Below are 19,229 nucleotides of genomic sequence, written 5' to 3' on the forward strand. Positions count from 1 at the left end.
CTTTTTTGGAAAGCTTATTATTTTTATTATTTTTATTAATGACACCCATGTGGCTGGGTGCCTTCCAGCACATATAAACGCATAAGAAAACAGATGTCTTCTAAAAGTTACACAGTTTTTTATCTCCTTCTCACCTGATGGGAGGTCATTCCACAGGGTGGGGGCCACTGTGGAGAAGGTCTTCTGCCTGGTTCCCTGTAACTTCACTTATCACAGTGAGGGAATCAGCAGAAGACCCTCGGAACTGGACCTCAGTTCATGGAGACGCTCCTTTGGGTATACTGGGCCTTTGAGGCCAACACTTTGAATTGTGCTGGGAAACGTTCTGGGAGCCAGTGAAGATCCTTGAGGACCAATGTTTCATGGTTCTGGCAGCCAACCCCAGACACCAGTCTAGCAGAAGCAGGAAGCAGCTTTCACCTCTGTCCCCCAAAAGCGCTTGCCTCTGCCATTCCTTCTCTAACCCTTCTCCCCATTCTCTGTTTTGAATCCTTGTTGCTCTTTCAGAGGAAGGATCTTTTGGCAGAAATGGGTCTTGATTCTTCTGAGGCAGAGAAGACTCCGTTGGACGCCAGAGTGAGGCCTCTGGGTAAGGAGGAAGGAGTGTTTTCTCCCCCGTTTTGTCACATTCTCTTGGTTTTGAAACTAATCTGTGAGTTCTTTGCATCTTTTGGGGGAAGACACCTGGAGCCCAGAGCTTGGGGGGGGGAGATGTATTTTTGCACAACTATTATATGAAATGGGTACAAATGTCCAAATGTACTCAGCAGGGGAGACATTTACGATAGTAATTTGATTAATTTACAATTACAGTTCAATAATGGCCTCATTAGAACAATGCGAAATTACAATACAATTAGTATTGCCAATCTTTAAGATACCAAATTATATAATATAGCCCCCCCCCCCCCGCATGCTAAAACTGATGGTTTGATGATTTTCTTGATTTCTCCATTCCAAAATCTTATTAATTTCAATTACACTCCTGTCAAGATAACAATCCTTTATACAACAGCTGCAGTATTAATGACTTCCATTCGTAGTGAAACATCAAATAATATTTGTTGTTGTTGAGTTGTTTATTTGTGTCCGCCTCTTCGTGACCCCCTGGACCAGAGCAGGCCAGGCACTCCTGTCTTCCACCGCCTCCCGCAGTTTAGTCAGACTCATGCTGGTAGCTTCAAGAACACTGTCCCACCATCTCGTCCTCTGTCGTCCCCTTCTCCTTGTGCCCTCCATCTTCCCCAACATCAGGGTCATTTCCAGGGAGTCTTCTCTTCTCACGAGGTGGCCAAAGTCTTGGAGCCTCAGCTTCAGGATCTGTCCTTCCAGTGAGCACTCAGGGCTGAGTTCCTTAAGGATGGAGAGGTTTGATCTTCTTGCAGTCCATGGGACTCTCAAGAGTCTCCTCCAGCACCAGAATTCAAAAGCATCCATTCTTCGGTGATCAGCCTTCTTTATGGTCCAGCTCTCACTTCCATGCATCACTACTGGGAAAACCAGAGCTTTTACTATAAGGACCTTTGTTGGCAAGGTGATGTCTCTGCCTTTTAAGATGCTATCTAGGTTTGTCATTGCCTTTCTCCCAAGAAGCAGGCGTCATTTAATTTCGTGACTGCTGTCACCATCTGCAGTGATCATGGAGCCCAAGAAAGTAAAATCTCTTACTAATAATAGTAATAATAATAATAATAATAATTTTTTTTATTTATATCCCACCCTCCCCAGCCAAAGCCAGGCTCAGGGCGGCTAACAACAATCAAATAACCCAACATTCTAAAAACATCTCATTCTAAAAATTAATTAAAATCAAATTGATGGCCACCGTTAAGCAAAATTCTGTGCAGATTGCCAGAGGAGGGAGTCAGGCTGCGCCCTGACCAAAGGCCTGGTGGAACAGCTCTGTCTTGCAGGGCCTGCGGAAAGATGTCAGGTCCCGCAGGGCCCTAGTCTCTTGTGACAGAACGTTCCACCAGATTGGAGCCGCAGCCGAGAAAGCCCTGGCTCTAGTTGAGGCCAGCCTAAACTCTCTGAGGCCTGGGACCTTCAAGATGTTTTTATTTGCAGACCGTAAGTTCCTCTGTGGGACATACCAGGATAGGCAGTCCCATAGGTACGAGGGTCCTAGGCCGTATAGGGCTTTAAAGGTTAAAACCAGCACCTTAAACCTGATCCTGTACTCCACCAGGACCCAGTGCAGCTGGTATAGCACCGGGTGAATGTGATCTCGCAGCGAAGACCCCATAAGGAGTCTCGCCGTGGCATTCTGCACCCGCTGGAGTTTCTGGGTCAGTCTCAGGGGCAGCCCCACGTAGAGCGAGTTACAATAATCCAGTCTGGAGGTGACCGTCGCGTGGATCACAGTGGCTAGGTCAGGGCGAGAGAGATAAGGAGCCAACTGCTTAGCTTGGCGGAGATGAAAAAATACCGCCTTTGTTATAGCTGTAATCTGCTCCTCCATAGAGAGGGAGGTATCGAAGATTACACCGAAACTCTTAACGGACGGTGCTGGCACTAATTGCACCCCCACAAAAGATGGGAGTTGCCCCCTCAATCCCATATCGTCCCGTCCCAGCCAGAGGACCTCTGTCTTCGAAGGATTTAACTTCAACCGGCTCCCATGTAACCATCCAGCCACAGCTTCCAGACATCTGGTCAGTGTGTCTGGGGCCGAGTCAGGATGGCCATCCATCAACAGATAGTTGGGTGTCATCGGCATACTGATGGCAACCCAGCCCAAAACTCCGGACAAGCTGGGTGAGGGGGCACATAAAGATGTTGAAAACCGTCGGGGAGAGTATTGCACCCTGAGGCACTCCACACACCAAGGAGTGGCGCGATGACAATTCCCCCCCAAGCGCCACCCTCTGTCCCCGACCGGAGAGAAACGAGCGCAGCCATTGAAGGACTGTGCCCTGGATCCCCACGTCGGCAGGGCGGTGGTCCAGGAGTTCGTGATCGACCATGTCGAAGGCTGCTGACAGGTCTAGAAGAATCAGCAGCCCCGACCCGCCTTGATCCAGCTGCCCGCGGAGATCATCTGTTAGGGCGACCAGAGCCCTCTCAGTCCCATGACCAGCACGGAAGCCGGACTGGAATGGATCCAGAAACCCACCAAGCTGTTCAGCAACCGCTCTCTCAATCACCTTACCCAGGAATGGAAGATTTGAAACCGGGCGGTAATTGGATAGATCTAAGGGATCTAATGATGTTTTCTTTATATATATATATTTTAAAGATATTTATTAGTGGTTTTAAAATTACAGAAAAAGAAAAAGAAAGAAAACAACAAAAAAATTAACAAGACAAACATTGCATTACAATACATAGAAAGAATAACATAAAAAATACAACAATACAGTAAAAAAGAACAATAACATTAAAAACACACATCCAATATTCCATATCTTTACCTTTCGTTTACTTGTTTCATTGACCTCCTCACACCTCCCTTTTTTGTATTCTAGTTCAATTAATTGTTCCCGCAAATTCTTTCCATCTTTCTCAACTTTTGTTCTATAATTTATCTTAACAGTCTAACCTTACATTTTTCTTTTTGGTCCATTACCAATCAGCTTTTATTTAATTCTTTATTACATTTCTGCTAAAGCCATATAACTTCATTCCAGCATCCTTCTAACACTCATTAATTTTGCAATGTTTCTGTAAATATACTTTGAATTTTTTCCAATCTTCTTCCACCGACTCTTCTCCCTGGTCTCGGATTCTGCCAGTCATTTCTGCCAATTCCATATAGTCCATCACCTTCATCTGCCATTCTTCCCTGGTGGGTAGATCTTGTGTCTTCCAGTACTTTGCGATAAGTATTCTTGCTGCTGTTGTGGCATACATAAAAAAAATCCTATCTTTCCTTGACACCAATTGGCTGACCATGCCCAGGAGAAAGGCCTCTGGTTTCTTCAGGAAGGTATATTTAAATACCTTTTTCATTTCATTATAGATCATCTCCCAGAATGCCTTAATCTTTGGGCATATCCACCAAAGGTGAAAAAATGTACCTTCAGTTTCATTTGGTGCATAAATACCTACAGTGGTGCCCCGCAAGACGAATGCCTCGCAAGACGAAAAACCCGCTAGACGAAAGGGTTTTCCGTTTTTGAGCTGCTTCGCAAGACAAATTTCCCTATGGGCTTGCTTCGCAAGACGAAAATGTCTTGCAAGTCTTGCAATTTTTTTCGCTCCCCCACTTTTTCTAAGTCCCTAAGATGCTAATAGCCTTTAAGCCGCTAAGCCTTTAATAGCCGCTAAACTGCTAATAGTGCTAAGCTGCTAAGCCGCTAATAGGGTTGCTTCGCAAGACAAAAAACCGCTAGACGAAGAGACTCGCGGAACGGATTATTTTCGTCTTGCGAGGCACCACTGTATTCTCAGGAATTTTTCTCCTTGCGTTTGAATTTCAATTGCAACAAATCTTCCTTGATCATCTTTAAATATAAATTTTGGTGATAGACTCTCCTTTGCATAGAGGACCACTCCTCTTTTTAAAACTTTATCCGAAGAGATAAATTCTTGGGCTAATCTTTTGTTATTCAATAACTTCCTGTGTGACCTTGTCACATGTGTTTCTTGTAGACAAATCAAGTCCAAATGCTCTTTTTTCAATAAATGAAATACACTCCGCCTTTTTTCAGGGCTGTTCAGTCCATTTACATTCCAGCTCAAGACCTGCAGCACCATCATGTGGTTACTTTGATACCCCCCCCAACTGCCCCCAAAGCTTGCTCCTCTTCTGTCGGTAGTGGTGTTGGCGCGTTCACTGGGGGGTCCAATCCAAAAGATAATGTTGATATGTCCAACGTTCCCCTGGTTGGTGATCTTCTCTCCAATGCTCTTTGCCCTAATCCTGTATCTGGTGATCTTCTGTCCAATGCTGTTGGCTCTTTTCCAATTCCCTTCTGTAGGTCTTCTTTGTAATTAAGCAGAAACTTTATTTTATCTTCTACTGATCTTATTTTTATTCTCCTTCCTTTGAAACTGAAAGATAGGCCTTGAGGGAATTCCCACCTGAAGATAATTTTGTTCCTTCTCAACAGAGCAACCAAATCTCCAAAGTTGGACCTAAGGTCCAGAAGATGTTTTGGAATATCTTTAAATATTTCCACTCTTGTCTGATGTATTACCAAGGTCTTGTCGTAATGCCAGCCCAAAATTTTGTCCCTCTCTTCTTTAGATCGGAGGGTAATCTAACAGTCTCTTATTCTGTTCTTCTCCTTCTTCCCTCCTCTTCCAAGTCTAAAGGCCCTCACAATTTTGAACTCCACTTTTCCCAAATCCAAGTCCCAATGGTCTGCAAATTCCTCCGTAAGATAGTCTATCAAAGAATCTTTTTCCAATTCAGGTACACCTCTAATCCTCAAGTTTGTCTGTTTCTCTTGGAGCTCAATCATAGAAAGCGCCAACTTATGGTCCTCAAGTTGCTTCTGCAGGTCTGGAACTCTCTCTGTTTCCAGTTGAGTTACCTTCACTTCCACAGCAACAACCTTTTCCTTAGCTTCCTCTGCAATCTGTCGAGTTGAATTAGACTCCTGAATCAATTTCTCAATAGCTTCTGTATTAGAATTAACTTTTTGTCCCAAACTATTTATACTTTGTGTATTTTGATCCAATTTTTTATTCATTTGTTCCAATGATTCATTTATTTTGCTCAGAGCAAATGCCAGAGCCTCTTCTGCAATCATTCCTTTTGGTTTAGAATGCGTTGATACAGCCGCAGATGATGCCGGAGGGCCAGATGTAGAAGCTCTTCGCCAAGACTTCCCAAACCTTGTTGTTTTGTCTTGGATTGGCGGGTCTATTTTTTCTTTTCCATCTGCCATAACACTTAAGCCCTTCAAGGTCAATTCCACAGTCCCAGAATCTTATCTTTAGAGTTGGAAAATTCCACTCCTTGTAGCAATTTCAAAGTCCTCCTCTAGAGGGAAATAGTTACTATTTATATTATGTTAGTCCATAGTGTAGCCTTCTTTTTTTTTTAAGTCACAATTGCACCAGTTATTTAATATCAAATCTCAGCTAGTATTACTCAGTTTCTTTTACTCCTTTTAGTCCCTTTTAAATCAGAAGAGGGTAATTGAAACAACGTATCACTCTTGTTTCACTAGCTGTCAAATGGACGGTCTATTCACAGTCTATGCAGAGCTCCGAAACAACAGTCTTAATGGCAGCCCGTTCCCAGGTTCTGAGCGATGGAAATTTAGCTTCTTTCCCTCTCTTTTGCAGGCAAATATTGTCCAAACTTCCCCCCCTCCCCTGCTTCCAAGGGGGGGTTCACTAATTTTTAATCCTGGAAATTTAGGCGTTTAAGATGAACTTTCCAAGGCTTTAGCTTAAGCCTCTTTGCTTCCAACTGTTTACAAAAGAGGAAGGCGGACTTCCTGTTTTAAGCCTCCCCCCGTTCGTTGCCAAATTCAACTTTTAAAACTCCAATTCTTCACTTTACTCACGGGAAAAAGTCAGCGCTCTCCGGCAACAGCTGTGTGGCTTCACTCCGTGAAAGTAGCAATCAGTTTGAAGCACCGCGCCGCTCACCCCACTTCGCTCCGGAGCCTCAAAATGGGTTTCCCCGCAAGTAGGTGAGGCGCTCTTGGTGTCCCCCCTAATGGTGTTTTCTTTAAGAGCGGGCGTACCACTGCCTCCTTCAGTTCCCCTTCTCTGGAGCTGGGCATGTTTAGCCTGGAGAAGAGGAGGTTAAGGGGTGATATGATAGCCATGTTCAAATATATAAAAGGATGTCACATAGAGGAGGGAGAAAGCTTGTTTTCTGCTGCTCCAGAGAAGCGGACACGGAGCAATGGATCCAAACTACAAGAAAGAAGATTCCACCTAAACATTAGGAAGAACTTCCTGACAGTAAGAGCTGTTTGACAGTGGAATTTGCTGCCAAGGAGTGTGGTGGAGTCTCCTACTTTGGAGGTCTTTAAGCAGAGGCTTGACAACCATATGTCAGGAGTGCTCTGATGGTGTTTCCTGCTTGGCAGGGGGTTGGACTCGATGGCCCTTGTGGTCTCTTCCAACTCTAGGATTCTATGATTCTATGAATATCCAGGTGCCAAGGGACAAATTGATGATATCCCCCAGGGGGGCCTGCACCTCATCTGGACACGCTCTAATCAGCCAAGACGGGCACGGGTCGAGAGGACAGGTGGTGGGCTTTCCAGCTCGGAGGCGTCTGTCCACATCGGCTGGGGATATCCGGTCAAAGTGGTCCAATACTGGACCCGAGGACAGTCGAGGGGCCTCCAGTTCCTTTATTGTATCCAAATTGGCAGGGAGGTCATGGCACAGCAACAAGACCTTCTCCACGAAAAAGCTCGCAAATGCCTCACAGCTGTGTCTCAAATTGTTATTTAAATTTGGCTGTCCTTCAAGGGACGTTAAAGACCTAATTATACTAAATAATTGCGCCGGGCGAGAGCTAGCGGATGCAATGGAGGCCGAGAAGTAAGACTTCTTAGTGGCCTTCACTGCCATCTCAAAGGTTTTCATAAAAACCCTATAAGATGTTCTTGAGGCTCCCTCACGGGCACCCCGCCATACTCGCTTGAGGTCCCTCTTCATTTTCCGGAGCTCCTCGGTAAACCAGGGAGCCCGGTTTCTGCGGGGTCGCAGAGGGCACTTAGGTGCGATCTCATCGATGGCTGCCAGTAGCTGGATATTCCAGCCCTCAACAAGCTCAGTCAATGAGTCGCCAGGGGGAGCAAGGTCCTGCAAGGCTTGACGGAATCTATCAGGGTCCATCAGCCTCTGCGGGTGAGCCCAAATCGGCTCGCCACCTAAGCAGGGTGGGGGTGGAAAGTCAATCCTGGCTTTCAGAGCATAGTGATCAGACCATGGCACCATCATCGAAGGAGACATGATCACATTTATACCGACGCCAAAGATCAAATCCAGCGTGTGGCCTGCTTGATGTGTGGGAGAGCCCTAGTGGAAGACACCAGGTCCAGAGCCTGGGAGGAGGGAGTGGCATCAGCGTGGATGTTGAAGTCCCCCAATATCAATAGGTTAGGGAACTCTAAGGCCCAGCCGGCCACCGCCTCCAGCAGGCCTGACAGGGTGGCTGCTGGTGCGCGAGGTGGCCGGTACACCAGCCAGACAGCCAAGCTCACCTCGGAGCCCCACACTAGGCCAACACATTCAATGCCGGGGATCGATGGGGATGGTAGAGCCCTGAAAGAACAATCTTCCCGGATTAATAATGCCCCCCGGCCCACAGCCCGCAACTGGTGGAGAACGGAGAAACCCAGGGGCGCCATCTCTCGTAAGGTAACTGTTTCCCCTTCGCGCACCCAGGTCTCCGTCACACAAGCCGGTTTGACCCCCTGTGAGGTAAAGAAATCTCGCAGGGTGGAGGTTTTGTTGCCTATAGACCTGGCCTTGCACAGCACCAGTGACGGAGGTGAGTAATCCTTGCTCAACCTACCCTCATCCCTCGGGATGGGGCGCAGATTGGAAGGGGTACGAGCATATCCGTATCTCGATCCCCTTCGCCTATAACATCTGTCCCCACCGCCATACCTCCCTCGCCCCTCCACGGTAGCAATCCCAAGCCTCATACTAGCTTCCATTTATGAAATAGAAAAACAAACCAAACCAAAAACAATTATACCTAAACAAAACCAATCCCCACCCCACTCAATATCCAACCCGAAACCAAAATAAAATGGAACAAAATAAAAATACATAAATAAAAACCACTGTTCACGGTGGTACAACCAAGTAAAAAGTAAAAACACCTTTAAAACACTTTAAAATATATAAAAGCATTTTTAACATTTGCTGCAAAAGCACCAGTGTCCTTAAAGCTGTGGCGGAGGTGAGTCTGGGCCCCGCCCCCTAGGCCAGGTGGAATTAGCCTGAGGAGGGAGCGGACTTCCCCAACACTCACGGTGCAGCAGCAGCAAGTGAGGCACTCCAGCGATATCCATACTCTTCCCGTGTGTGGCAATCTTTCTGTTCGTGATGCTTCTTCCTGTCCTTGTAAAATGTTCTGTCTATCTTTTCCTGGTTGTTGCTGTTCTCCATTATTCCTTGGGCGGAGCTAATATCCCATTGTGGTTTCAGGAATTCTCCATCGCTCTGTCCTGTGCTTCATTGTTTGGCAACTTTAACAGCAGCTGCAAAAATCATACTGCCCCAATAAATAATCAGTTTTTGCCATTTTTCTTCTCTGCCTGGGAAGGAGAGGGATTGGTCAGAATTGCAAATGACTCAGTAATGAACCTTATCAGCTCCTACACAACTTTCAGATTCCTTACATCCCTCTCTCTGGCCTTAGATAAATGCACATTTATCCAATTAAATTAAATTCCAAGTCCTTTTAGCATTAATCAGCTCAGTCTGTATATAATAAAGGATGGGGAAGAATCAGCTCTAATTTTCCATCGCAAACATTTTGCAAAATAGAGCTTCCCTCCCTTTTTCCTTTTTGTTTTTACACACACAGTTCCATTTGATGTTATATTCCATATCTGTAATCCAGTTTCTTCCCTGCTCACCTGTTCATATATATTTTGAACTAGTATCCAATGGTGGGCTGCCAAATCATAAATGCAGAGAAGAAAACTTTATATAAAGAAGCCATAGGCTCCCCTCCCCCCACCCACCGTCTTTTGCAGCAAATGAAGTTTATTCTCAAATTCAAACCTTAAAGACCTTGCAGCTGGTTCAATTCCGCAGTTTATGATCTCATCTCTACCAGCAACGCCTGTACATTAGTCCAAATTGAGCTCTAATTGACAGGAGAACCTCTGCTTCTTAATGGCGGCGAAGGAGGGTTTTCGGCAGGCGAAGGGCTTTTGCACTCAGCGCCTCCTTGCCTCTCGCAATCCATGCCGGAGCCGGAACCTGGTACCAAGACAAACTGGGAGTGAAGCCCGTTGTCCCCTGTCCCTGGGTGAAACTTGCAAGGAGAATTACCCTCAGTCATCCTTGTTTTTCATTGCCAACGATCTCCCGCTGCCTCCAGTAAAGCAGAGCGGAACCGGAAGCTAGCAGGGGAGACTTGGACGAAGCCCCATCTGTACTGAGAGATGCACTGTTTCACCTCTGAGAGAAGCAGGCGCTCACGGTTTCCACTTACCTTGGTCTCTCCCAGGTGACGGAATGATGCCACCAAGACCTGCTCCTTCATCTTTTCATGGTGGTGGAGGGGAGGCAGCAGCTGTGGACCCAGATCAGGTAGGGGGAAGGAGCCTTGTGGGGAAGGACTGCTTGGATGCAGACTGGCTGGACACAGTTGGATGCAGAGGAATGGTGGGAGGAGCCAGAGAAGAGGGAGCCGACTGGGAGGAGGAGGAGGAGGAGGAGGGGTCTGAAGCTGGAGAGGGAAGAGGGCTCAGGGAGCAGAGGGAGTCTGTGGCAGAGAGCAGCCCAGACTCCGAGGCAGAAGCTGCAGCAGGAGAGAGGGATGAGGAAGGCAGAGAGGGGTCTGGCCGCTGTAGAAAACAACAGAGCCAAGTGAATGTTCTCTAAGAGGACAGCCTTTTTCCTGTTCTGTTAGGGTCCAGTGTGCTTTGAAGATGTGGCTGTCCATTTCACAGACGAGGAGTGGGCGTTGCTTGATCCTGACCAGAGAGCTCTTCATAAGGAAGTCATGGAGGAGAATTGTGGGATCTTGGACTCTCTCGGTAAGGCTCCCTATTGGATCATCCTATCTGTTTTGTAATGCAAGACATCTCTCTATGTGACGAACCTCTGATATTTCGATGGGGCTCAACAGCGCCACCCACAGCACCTGGGATGTTAACACTCCCACAGCAAGCCTTGGATGGATGGCTATTGATTGTTTTCCCTGTGAATATTCTTCCTCCAGTTCTGCTGTTTAAAACCATGATCAGGCTGTCTGAACTGCCCAGGCCTTCTTAAATGTAGAATTCAGAGTGATTTGAGGTGTTGAAGTAGCTTCAGTCAAGTTTCTTGCTTCTGTCTCTCTCTGGTTGACCAAAGAGTCGCTTGACATTGGAGATGGCACAGATTCCACGACTGAACCAAACAAACTCCATCCCAGAAAAGAGCCAGGCTTTTTGAATCTCAGGCAGTGAACCCTGTAGTAACAATAATGATAATTTTATTATTTTCACCCTGCCCATCTGACTGGGTGGCCCCAGCCACTCTGGGCAACTTCCAACAAATAGAAAAACATAATAAAACATCAAACATTAAAAACTTCCCAATACAGAGGTGCCTTCAGAAGTCCTCTAAAAGTTGCATAGTTATTTCCTTGACATCTGATGGGAGGGTGTTCCACAGGGTGGGTTCCCCTATGGAGAAGGCCCCCTGCCTCGTCCCCTGTAACTTCTCACAATAATGTAACATTTAAGTACAGTGGTACTTCGGGTTAAGAACTTAATTCGTTCTGAACGTCTGTTCTTAACCTGAAGCACCACTTTAGCTCATGGAGCCTCCTGCTGCTGCTGTTAGTGAAGTCTGTAACCTGAAGCGTAGTTAACCTGAAGCGTATGTAACCCGAGGTAACACTGTACAGTGGTGCCCCGCAAGACAAATGCCTCGCAAGACGAAAAACTCGCAAGACGAAAGGGTTTTCCGTTTTTTGAGTCGTTCCACAAGACAAATTTCCCTATGGGCTTGCTTTGCAAGACGAAACGTCTTGCGAGTTCTTGCGAGTTTGTTTCCTTTTTCTTAAAGCCGCTAAGCCGTTAATAGCCGCTAAGCCGCTAAGCTGCTAATAGCCGCTAAGCCGTTAATAGCCGCTAAGCCGCTAATAGTCGTGCTTCGCAAGACAAAAAAAGCGCAAGACGAAGAGACTCGCGGAACGGATTAATTTCGTCTTGCGAGGCACCACTGTATATCTTAAATTTTGGACAGGGAACTTTCCCGCTTTGGCCACCTTTTAAATACTGTATTTTTCGCTCCATAGGACGCACTTTTTCCGTCTTAAAAACTAAGGGGGAAAGTCTGGGTGTCCTATGGAGCGAATGCAGGGGGGGAGGCAGGCAGGAAAAGCCCCCAAGAGCCACACACAAGCTTCGCGCAGCTCTTGTGGGCTTTTCCCCAGGAGGGAGAAGGGACTGACGCGGCCAGTCAGTCCCTTCTCCCTCCTGGGGAAAAGCCTTGCGCAACCTCTCCAGCCGGGGGGAGGCTGCGCAAGGCTAAAGAGGAAGCCAGGGCAGTGAGCGCGATCCATCCTCTTTAGCCTTGCGCGCCTCTCCAGCCGCGGGAGGCTGTGCAAGGCTAAAGAAGCCAACTTTTTAAAAAATCTCTCTATCTCTATCTCTACCTCTTTTTCTTTTTCCATCCTTTCTCCACCCCCTTCTTTTCCTCTGGATCAGTGTTTTTATCTAACATTTTAGTTTGGAGGGGGGGATATTATAAAAAAGGAAACTTTGCAGCTTTCATTTTGGTATACAATAAAAACAGATTAAACAAAACACAAAAGGAGGAAATAGCATAGAAGAGGAAGAGTAAAGGGAAAGAGGGGGGATACAAAGCCATTTACCAGAGGTAGATCTTAACCCTTGCCTCACTTCAGAGCTTCTCTGGGCAGGTATTCCCTCGGCTTAAGTGGGGTAGGGGAAGAGTGGCAGGTAGGGGGGTACCTACCTAGACACTGAAGCCACATGTCTCTCCGATGAAAATTGGGAGTGGGCATTGTGTGAAGTGGCTGTGGATCTCCTGCCGCAGAATTGTAGGACTGTATAGAGTTGGGAGGTCCACCTGAGGGTCATCTAGCCCAGCCCCCTCACAATGTAGGAATCACAGCTAAAGAACACTAGGCAGATGGTCCCCCAACCGCTGCTTAAAAGCCTCCAGTGGTGGAGACCCCCAACACCTTCCATGGTCATAGAATTGCGGGGTTGGAAGGGAACCCCAGGAGTCATCTAGTCCAGCCCTGGTGGACAGCGGGCACGATCCATCCCATTGCGCAGGGCTAAAGATGCTGCGCAAGGCTAAAGAGGAGGCCAAGGCAGCGAGCGGGATGGATCGCGCTTGCTGCCTTGTCTTCTTTAGCCACGCTGGAGAGGTTTAGCTCCTGGCTGGAGAGGTTGCTCGGCTATGGATCCCGCTTGCTGTCTTGGTTTCTTTGCTCTTTGGGACTGGGGGGGGGGACCCGGGCTTCCCCCGCAGCCCTGAGAAGCTCTGGGAGAAGTGGACAGGCTGTGCGCATCATGTCCGTGGCTCTTTGGGGATGGGGGGGAATAATATTTTCCCCCTTGATTTCCCCCTCTAAAAACTGGGTGCGTCCTGTGGTCTGGTGCGTCCAATAGAGCGAAAAATGTGGTAATAAAAAAGCACATTTTAATTATGAAGATAGTATAGATCCATATTTAAATTTGAACAAAATGACATTACCAGGTTAAGCTGTACTTTTAAAAACTAGAGAGAGAAAACATAATAATCAACTTGATTTGTATACGAAACTAGACATTTTGTAGAACAAAAGGAACATTATAACATCTAACTCCCTTCAGTTCTTCGCCTCTCCCAAGCATTAATTAGCATTGTTCCATAATTTGGGGCTGCACTTCTTCCCGAGACGCTAATCCGTTTGCCTCTTAGTTTCAGGTGGTGATGAATTGGAAATGAAGAACAAGGGAGACCACAACGAAATCCACACAGCGCAGGAGCCATATCTGGATTCAGACTGTGGAGAGAGCTTCAGTCAGAGATCCCATGCCACTTCCCATCAAAGAAATCCCCATGAGAAGAAACACTATCAGTGCTTGGAATGTGGAAAGAACTTCAATCAGAGGGCCAAGCTCACTTCCCACCAAAGGATTCATACAGGGAAGAAACCCTATCAGTGCATGGAATGTGGAAAAAGCTTCAGGACGAGATTTGAACTCACTTCCCATCAAAGAAATCATACAGGAGAGAAACCCTATCAGTGCTTAGAATGTGGAAAAAACTTCAGTCAGAGCTCCCATCTCACTTCCCATCAAAGAATTCATACAGGGGAGAAACCCTATCAGTGCATGGAATGTGGAAAGAGCTTCAGGACGAGCTTTGAACTGACTTTGCATCAAAGTATTCATACAGGGGAGAAACCCTATCACTGCTTGGAGTGTGGAAAGAGCTTCACTGCTAGCTCCTCTCTCACTTACCATCAAAGGATTCATACAGGGGAGAAACCCTATCACTGCTTGGAGTGTGGAAAGAGCTTCACTGCTAGCTCCTCTCTCACCTCCCATCAAAGAAATCATACAGGGGAGAAACCCTTTCAGTGCTTGGAATGTGGAAAGAGCTTCAATCAGAGGGCCAATCTCACTTCCCATCAAAGGATTCATACAGGGGAGAAACCCTTTCAGTGCGTGGAATGTGGAAAGAGCTTCACTCGGAGTGCCAATTTCACTTCCCATCAAAGGATTCATACAGGGGAGAAACCCTATCACTGCTTGGAGTGTGGAAAGAGCTTCACTGCTAGCTCCTCTCTCACCTCCCATCAAAGAAATCATACAGGGGAGAAACCCTTTCAGTGCTTGGAGTGTGGAAAGAGCTTCACTCAGAGTGCCAATCTCACTTCCCATCAAGGGATTCATGCAGGAGAGAAACCCTATCAGTGCGTGGAATGTGGAAAGAGCTTCAGGACGAGCTTTGAACTGACTTCCCATCAAAGGATTCATACAGGGGAGAAACCCTATCACTGCTTGGAGTGTGGAAAGAGCTTCAGTCAGAGCTCCCATCTCACTTTCCATCAAAGGATTCATACAGGGGAGAAACCCTATCAGTCCGTGGAATGTGGAAAGAGCTTCACTGATAGCTCCTCTCTCACTTCCCATCAAAGAAATCATACAGGGGATAAACCCTGTCAGTGTGTAGAATGTGGAAAGAGCTTCAATCAGAGGGTCCATCTCACTTCCCATCAAAGGATTCATACAGGGGAGAAACCCTATCAGTGCGTAGAATGTGGAAAAAGCTTCAGGACGAGCTTTGAACTGACTTTGCATCAAAGGATTCATACAGGGGAGAAACCCTATCACTGCTTGGAGTGTGGAAAGAGCTTCAGTCAGAGCTCCCATCTCACTTTGCATCAAAGGATTCATACAGGGGAGAAACCCTATCACTGCTTGGAGTGTGGAAAGAGCTTCAGTCACAAGCAGAATCTCACTTCCCATCGTAGAATTCATACAGGGGAGAAACCATATCACTGCTTGGATTGTGGAAAAAGCTTCAGTCACAGGAACAATCTCACTTCCCATCAAAGGATTCATACAGGGGAGAAACCCTATCACTGCTTGGAGTGTGGAAAGAGCTTCACCTCTAGCTCCTCTCTCACCTCCCATCAAAGGATTCATACAGGAGAGAAACCCTTTCAGTGCTTAGAATGTGGAAAAAGCTTCAGTCGGAGGGCCAAGCTCACTTCCCATCAAAGGATTCATACAGGGGAGAAACCCTATCACTGCTTGGAGTGTGGAAAGAGCTTCACCAGGAAAGAAAGTCTCACAGCCCATCACAAAATCCACACGGGAGAAACCCTAACAGTGCGTGGAATGTGGAAAGAGCTTCAGTCAAAGCAACAATCTCATTTCCCATCAGAGAATTCACACAGGGTAGAAACTATTTCAGTGCCAAGAGTGTGATCGGAGGGATTTATGAAAGTTTGGTCTCATTTTTAAAGTTCTTAACACAATTGGAGCTCTTAAAAGGACTTAGAGCTCCCTGAAGAAGCTAAAATCAAGACAGGTTTGCAGTCTTGACTATGCTACCTACTCAGTGGATTTGTAACTGGCTGACTGACCAAACCCAAAGGGTGCTCATCAATGGTTCCTCTTCATGCTGGAGAAGAGTAACTAGTGGGGTGCCACAGGGTTCTGTCTTGGGCCCGTGACGAGAACCTGCTCGTCATCAGTAATAATCAGTCTCACGCCAAGATGGATTGAGGGAATCTAACAGCCTCAGGAGCTGCTGCAGCCCAACATTTATTTTGTACCGTAAAAAAACATTCTCTCTAAGGGAAAAATAGAACATTGTATCAGCCGGCAGATAAAGACAATACCATACATGGGTATCATGCCACCATCAGGCTATGCTACGTGGACCAATCATTGAGATCGCATGAGGTGTTCATGCACTGTTCATACTCCAAGCAACGCTTCTTGCTTGAACCCTGCAATAAACTTTCGCCCATGCGCTTATGCATAAGCAACCATTTCCCTACATGCCCTCTTTTCTTATTTGTTTTATGAAAAGTAAAAAAATTTACGAAACCTAATCAGAATCATTTATCTCATTGCCTAAACGCTTATATTTTGCAACATAAATTCCTCTCATCATCCCTGTGGCGGGTCGTGGTTTGTACCACCACGTAGTACATTGGGCAAAGAGGGCAGGCATTGAATGCAGCAGCACAACACACTGAATCCTACAACAAGGAAAATTCCAATTAGCAAAAGTTTTCTTAACCATGCTCTATTAGGTAACCAAGAAGACAACCATTCCTATGGATCAAAACCTTCGGGTGGATTCAAAGGATTATGGGCTATCATTTGTTCCATATAATCAATAGTAGCAGAAATATTGGCCGATTGATCAGATATATACATACAACAATGAGAATGAATCAAGGCACAAACTCCACCTTTGGATGCAAGGATTACATCTAAGGCATAACGATTTTGAAGAGCTACATCTCTTATTACTGACATTTCTTTGTTAATTGTTTTTAAGGCCAAGATGGTAGAATTAAACAAAGCCTCGGTCCAGTTTGCCAATCTATGCAGATCACGGTAATTCATGGCTACACCTAAAGAGGGCATAAGGGACCTAGAGATGGCTGTCCCTATATATCGAGAAACAGGTGATTGTACTTCCCTTCTGTTACGCAAACAGACCGCTGGGAGCTTGTCCATTTTATACACCAGGGGTATGACTACTCCTAAAGTGCAAGTTCCAGAAAAAGCAAAGGGGATTTCTTTGTAGGCTCTTGTGCCACAGAATAACCATAAATCAGATTGAAGGAAACATGTAGATTTGCTGCTCTTCTTCATCCAATCCAACCAAACATAAAAATCTCTACACGCAGCCTGTTGTTCATAAGTCATGTTGGTCGTGACATTATTAACTAAAACTCTTGGCCTGCCACTCATAGCGGTAACATTAAGAAAACAAGAAGATCCATTAACATACTCATAGGTCCAATTACAATATGGATAATGACCTAAAAATTTACTACTATTATGATTGAAACAAAAACAATGAGACGCTACTTCTACAAGCAACAAAAACACAGGGGGTGAACTTGTACGATTATCCTTCATATTATTACTAATCTTATATGAATCATTTACTGGAATACCATGCAATAATATGCCAGACCTCTTTGATTGAGGAGGTATATGTTGTACCCAACATTCAGAAAGATTAAGTATAGAAGCAAAATGATTTATGTCCCTAACATAGGTATTATTACTCCAAATCTGATGATAAGGTTCAGGCTTCCGGGCCTTCTGCAAAGGAGCAGCACGACGAAGGTGGTGCTTCACAGTGTCCACAGAGGGGCTCCACCCGTGTGAAGTAGAATTGTGTGGCCAATCGGGACGATGCCATACTGGTTGCTTGGGGGGGGGGCGCAATAAGGATGAGAATGGCAAATCACTCCAATGGCCGCTTCCGAGCAACCTGCGTGATATTTCGTGGCTCTATTATTGGCATGTAAAAACCACAATCCAGAAGAAGCCACACAACCATTTTTGCAGACACAGGAGCCCATTTGCTGTAAATTGGCCTCATTTACTGCTCCTTGTACTGCCGAGCCAAAAGTCCAAACCCAACGAAACGTGATGGCGCAGATGGGATGACCGCTATTGGGGGGCAAAACCCAAGCGATGCTAGTCTGGCGAGGGCATCCTTCAAACCCAGGCTCATTTCCCAAACAAGAGGCGGCAAAACTATAATGGTAATTGGTAGTCACGGTGGCTTCCCAGGGGGAAGGGGGGCCAATGCGGTAGGGATGAAGATGGCCTTTCAACGTGCTGGGAAACACTGGAACAGCTGTGGAAGGTGAATCTATCCAGGACGCATCAATGTGGCGATGTCTTCAACTGCAATGCGGGTTGAGGTCAGGTGGGAGGTCATCACTGGCAGACAGCGTAAAATACGGTTTCAAGGCGCTGGTGTCTCCTTGGGTGAAGACGAGGCAACAGAAGAGCGCCAAGGTCGAATGCACCGGGCTGGAACCCATCGTGTTTCTCCGTCCACATCAATGGCAGCGAATCCACGACCCCAGGAAATCAAAGAAGTTGGACCCTTCCACTGCGGATCTGGAAGCAACCTGTAAGACACTAAAGGGCGCTGCAACACTTCTTCCTTCCTAAAGTGAAGTTCAGCAGGTGTAAAATTCCTATTATGAGGGTACAACAGATGATTTAAGGTAAACAACACTTGATGTACAATATTAGGTATTTCAGAAACAGTAGCCGAGCAGCCTCCCAATTGCTTGTTGAGAAGGGTCTTAAAAGTCAAGTGGGCACGCTCAACGATTGCTTGTCCTGTAGAATTAAAAGGGATACCATGAATCAACCTTATATCCCACAGAGAGCAAAATGTGGAAAAGGCCTGAGAAACATATGCAGGACCATTATCAGTCTTTAAAGTATGGGGTTTTCCCATAACAGCAAAACAACGCGTCAAATGTTGAATAACATGACGAGTGGTCTCTCCTTTTAGGGGAGTGGCCCAAATAAAGCCAGAGGCAGTGTCCACAGTGAGATGTACTTTGGAAAATGGAGCCAAAGATGGCGTGTGGGTGACATCCATTTGCCAAATTGCCAGGGGATGCAGACCTCTAGGGTTGACTGCATCATAAGGGATGACTGTGGGTGATTTAGAGCACACAGCGCACTGTGACACAATGTCTCGAGCTTGAGAAATAGGTAATGAAAAGGATTTAGCTAACACCTTAGCATTTTGATGAAATACTGAATGACTCTCAAATGGGTCAGAAAATAAAGAAAAGATGCCATCCTTCAAAGCTTGATCTGCCCTGTCATTACCTTCTGCCAAATAGCCAGGGTGACCAGTATGTGATCTAAGATGTGCTGACAAATTCTGGCTTGTACCAAGCCCTGCAAAGTGGAGAACAATGTAAACAAATTATCAATAGCAGGAGTAATATACGACAGCGGTAACACATTCAACAGATTATATACATACTGAGTATCCACAATGAGATTGAAAGGGATATCAGCAAACTGTTGGAAAGCTAAAATTACAGCTGCCAACTCAGCATGTTGTGCTGAGGACTGCCCAGGAGT

The 19,229-nt window shown here is 46.1% G+C and overlaps 2 protein-coding genes and 1 long non-coding RNA gene across 3 annotated transcripts in view; 2 read left to right on the plus strand and 1 right to left on the minus strand.

Annotated features, from left to right (window-relative positions):
- Window positions 1–19,229, plus strand: part of LOC310712911 (zinc finger and SCAN domain-containing protein 31-like) — a 113,701-nt gene that overhangs the window by 66,774 nt on the left and 27,698 nt on the right. The window lies entirely within an intron of this gene.
- Window positions 1–19,229, minus strand: part of LOC310712942 — a 95,443-nt gene that overhangs the window by 60,891 nt on the left and 15,323 nt on the right. The gene's annotated exons all lie outside the window — the stretch shown is intronic.
- LOC310711116 (uncharacterized protein) lies at window positions 10,120–15,857 on the plus strand (the record flags this gene model as incomplete). Its single annotated transcript, XM_083512587.1, has 4 exons — window positions 10,120–10,197; window positions 10,520–10,646; window positions 13,543–14,125; window positions 15,827–15,857. Exons 1-4 carry the CDS (start codon window positions 10,123–10,125, stop codon window positions 15,855–15,857), a joined length of 816 nt encoding a protein of 271 aa, XP_083368713.1. The 5' UTR covers window positions 10,120–10,122.

Source organism: Podarcis liolepis (genome assembly GCF_965112155.1).
Source record: "Podarcis liolepis genome assembly, chromosome: 7".
Taxonomy (NCBI): domain Eukaryota; kingdom Metazoa; phylum Chordata; class Lepidosauria; order Squamata; family Lacertidae; genus Podarcis; species Podarcis liolepis.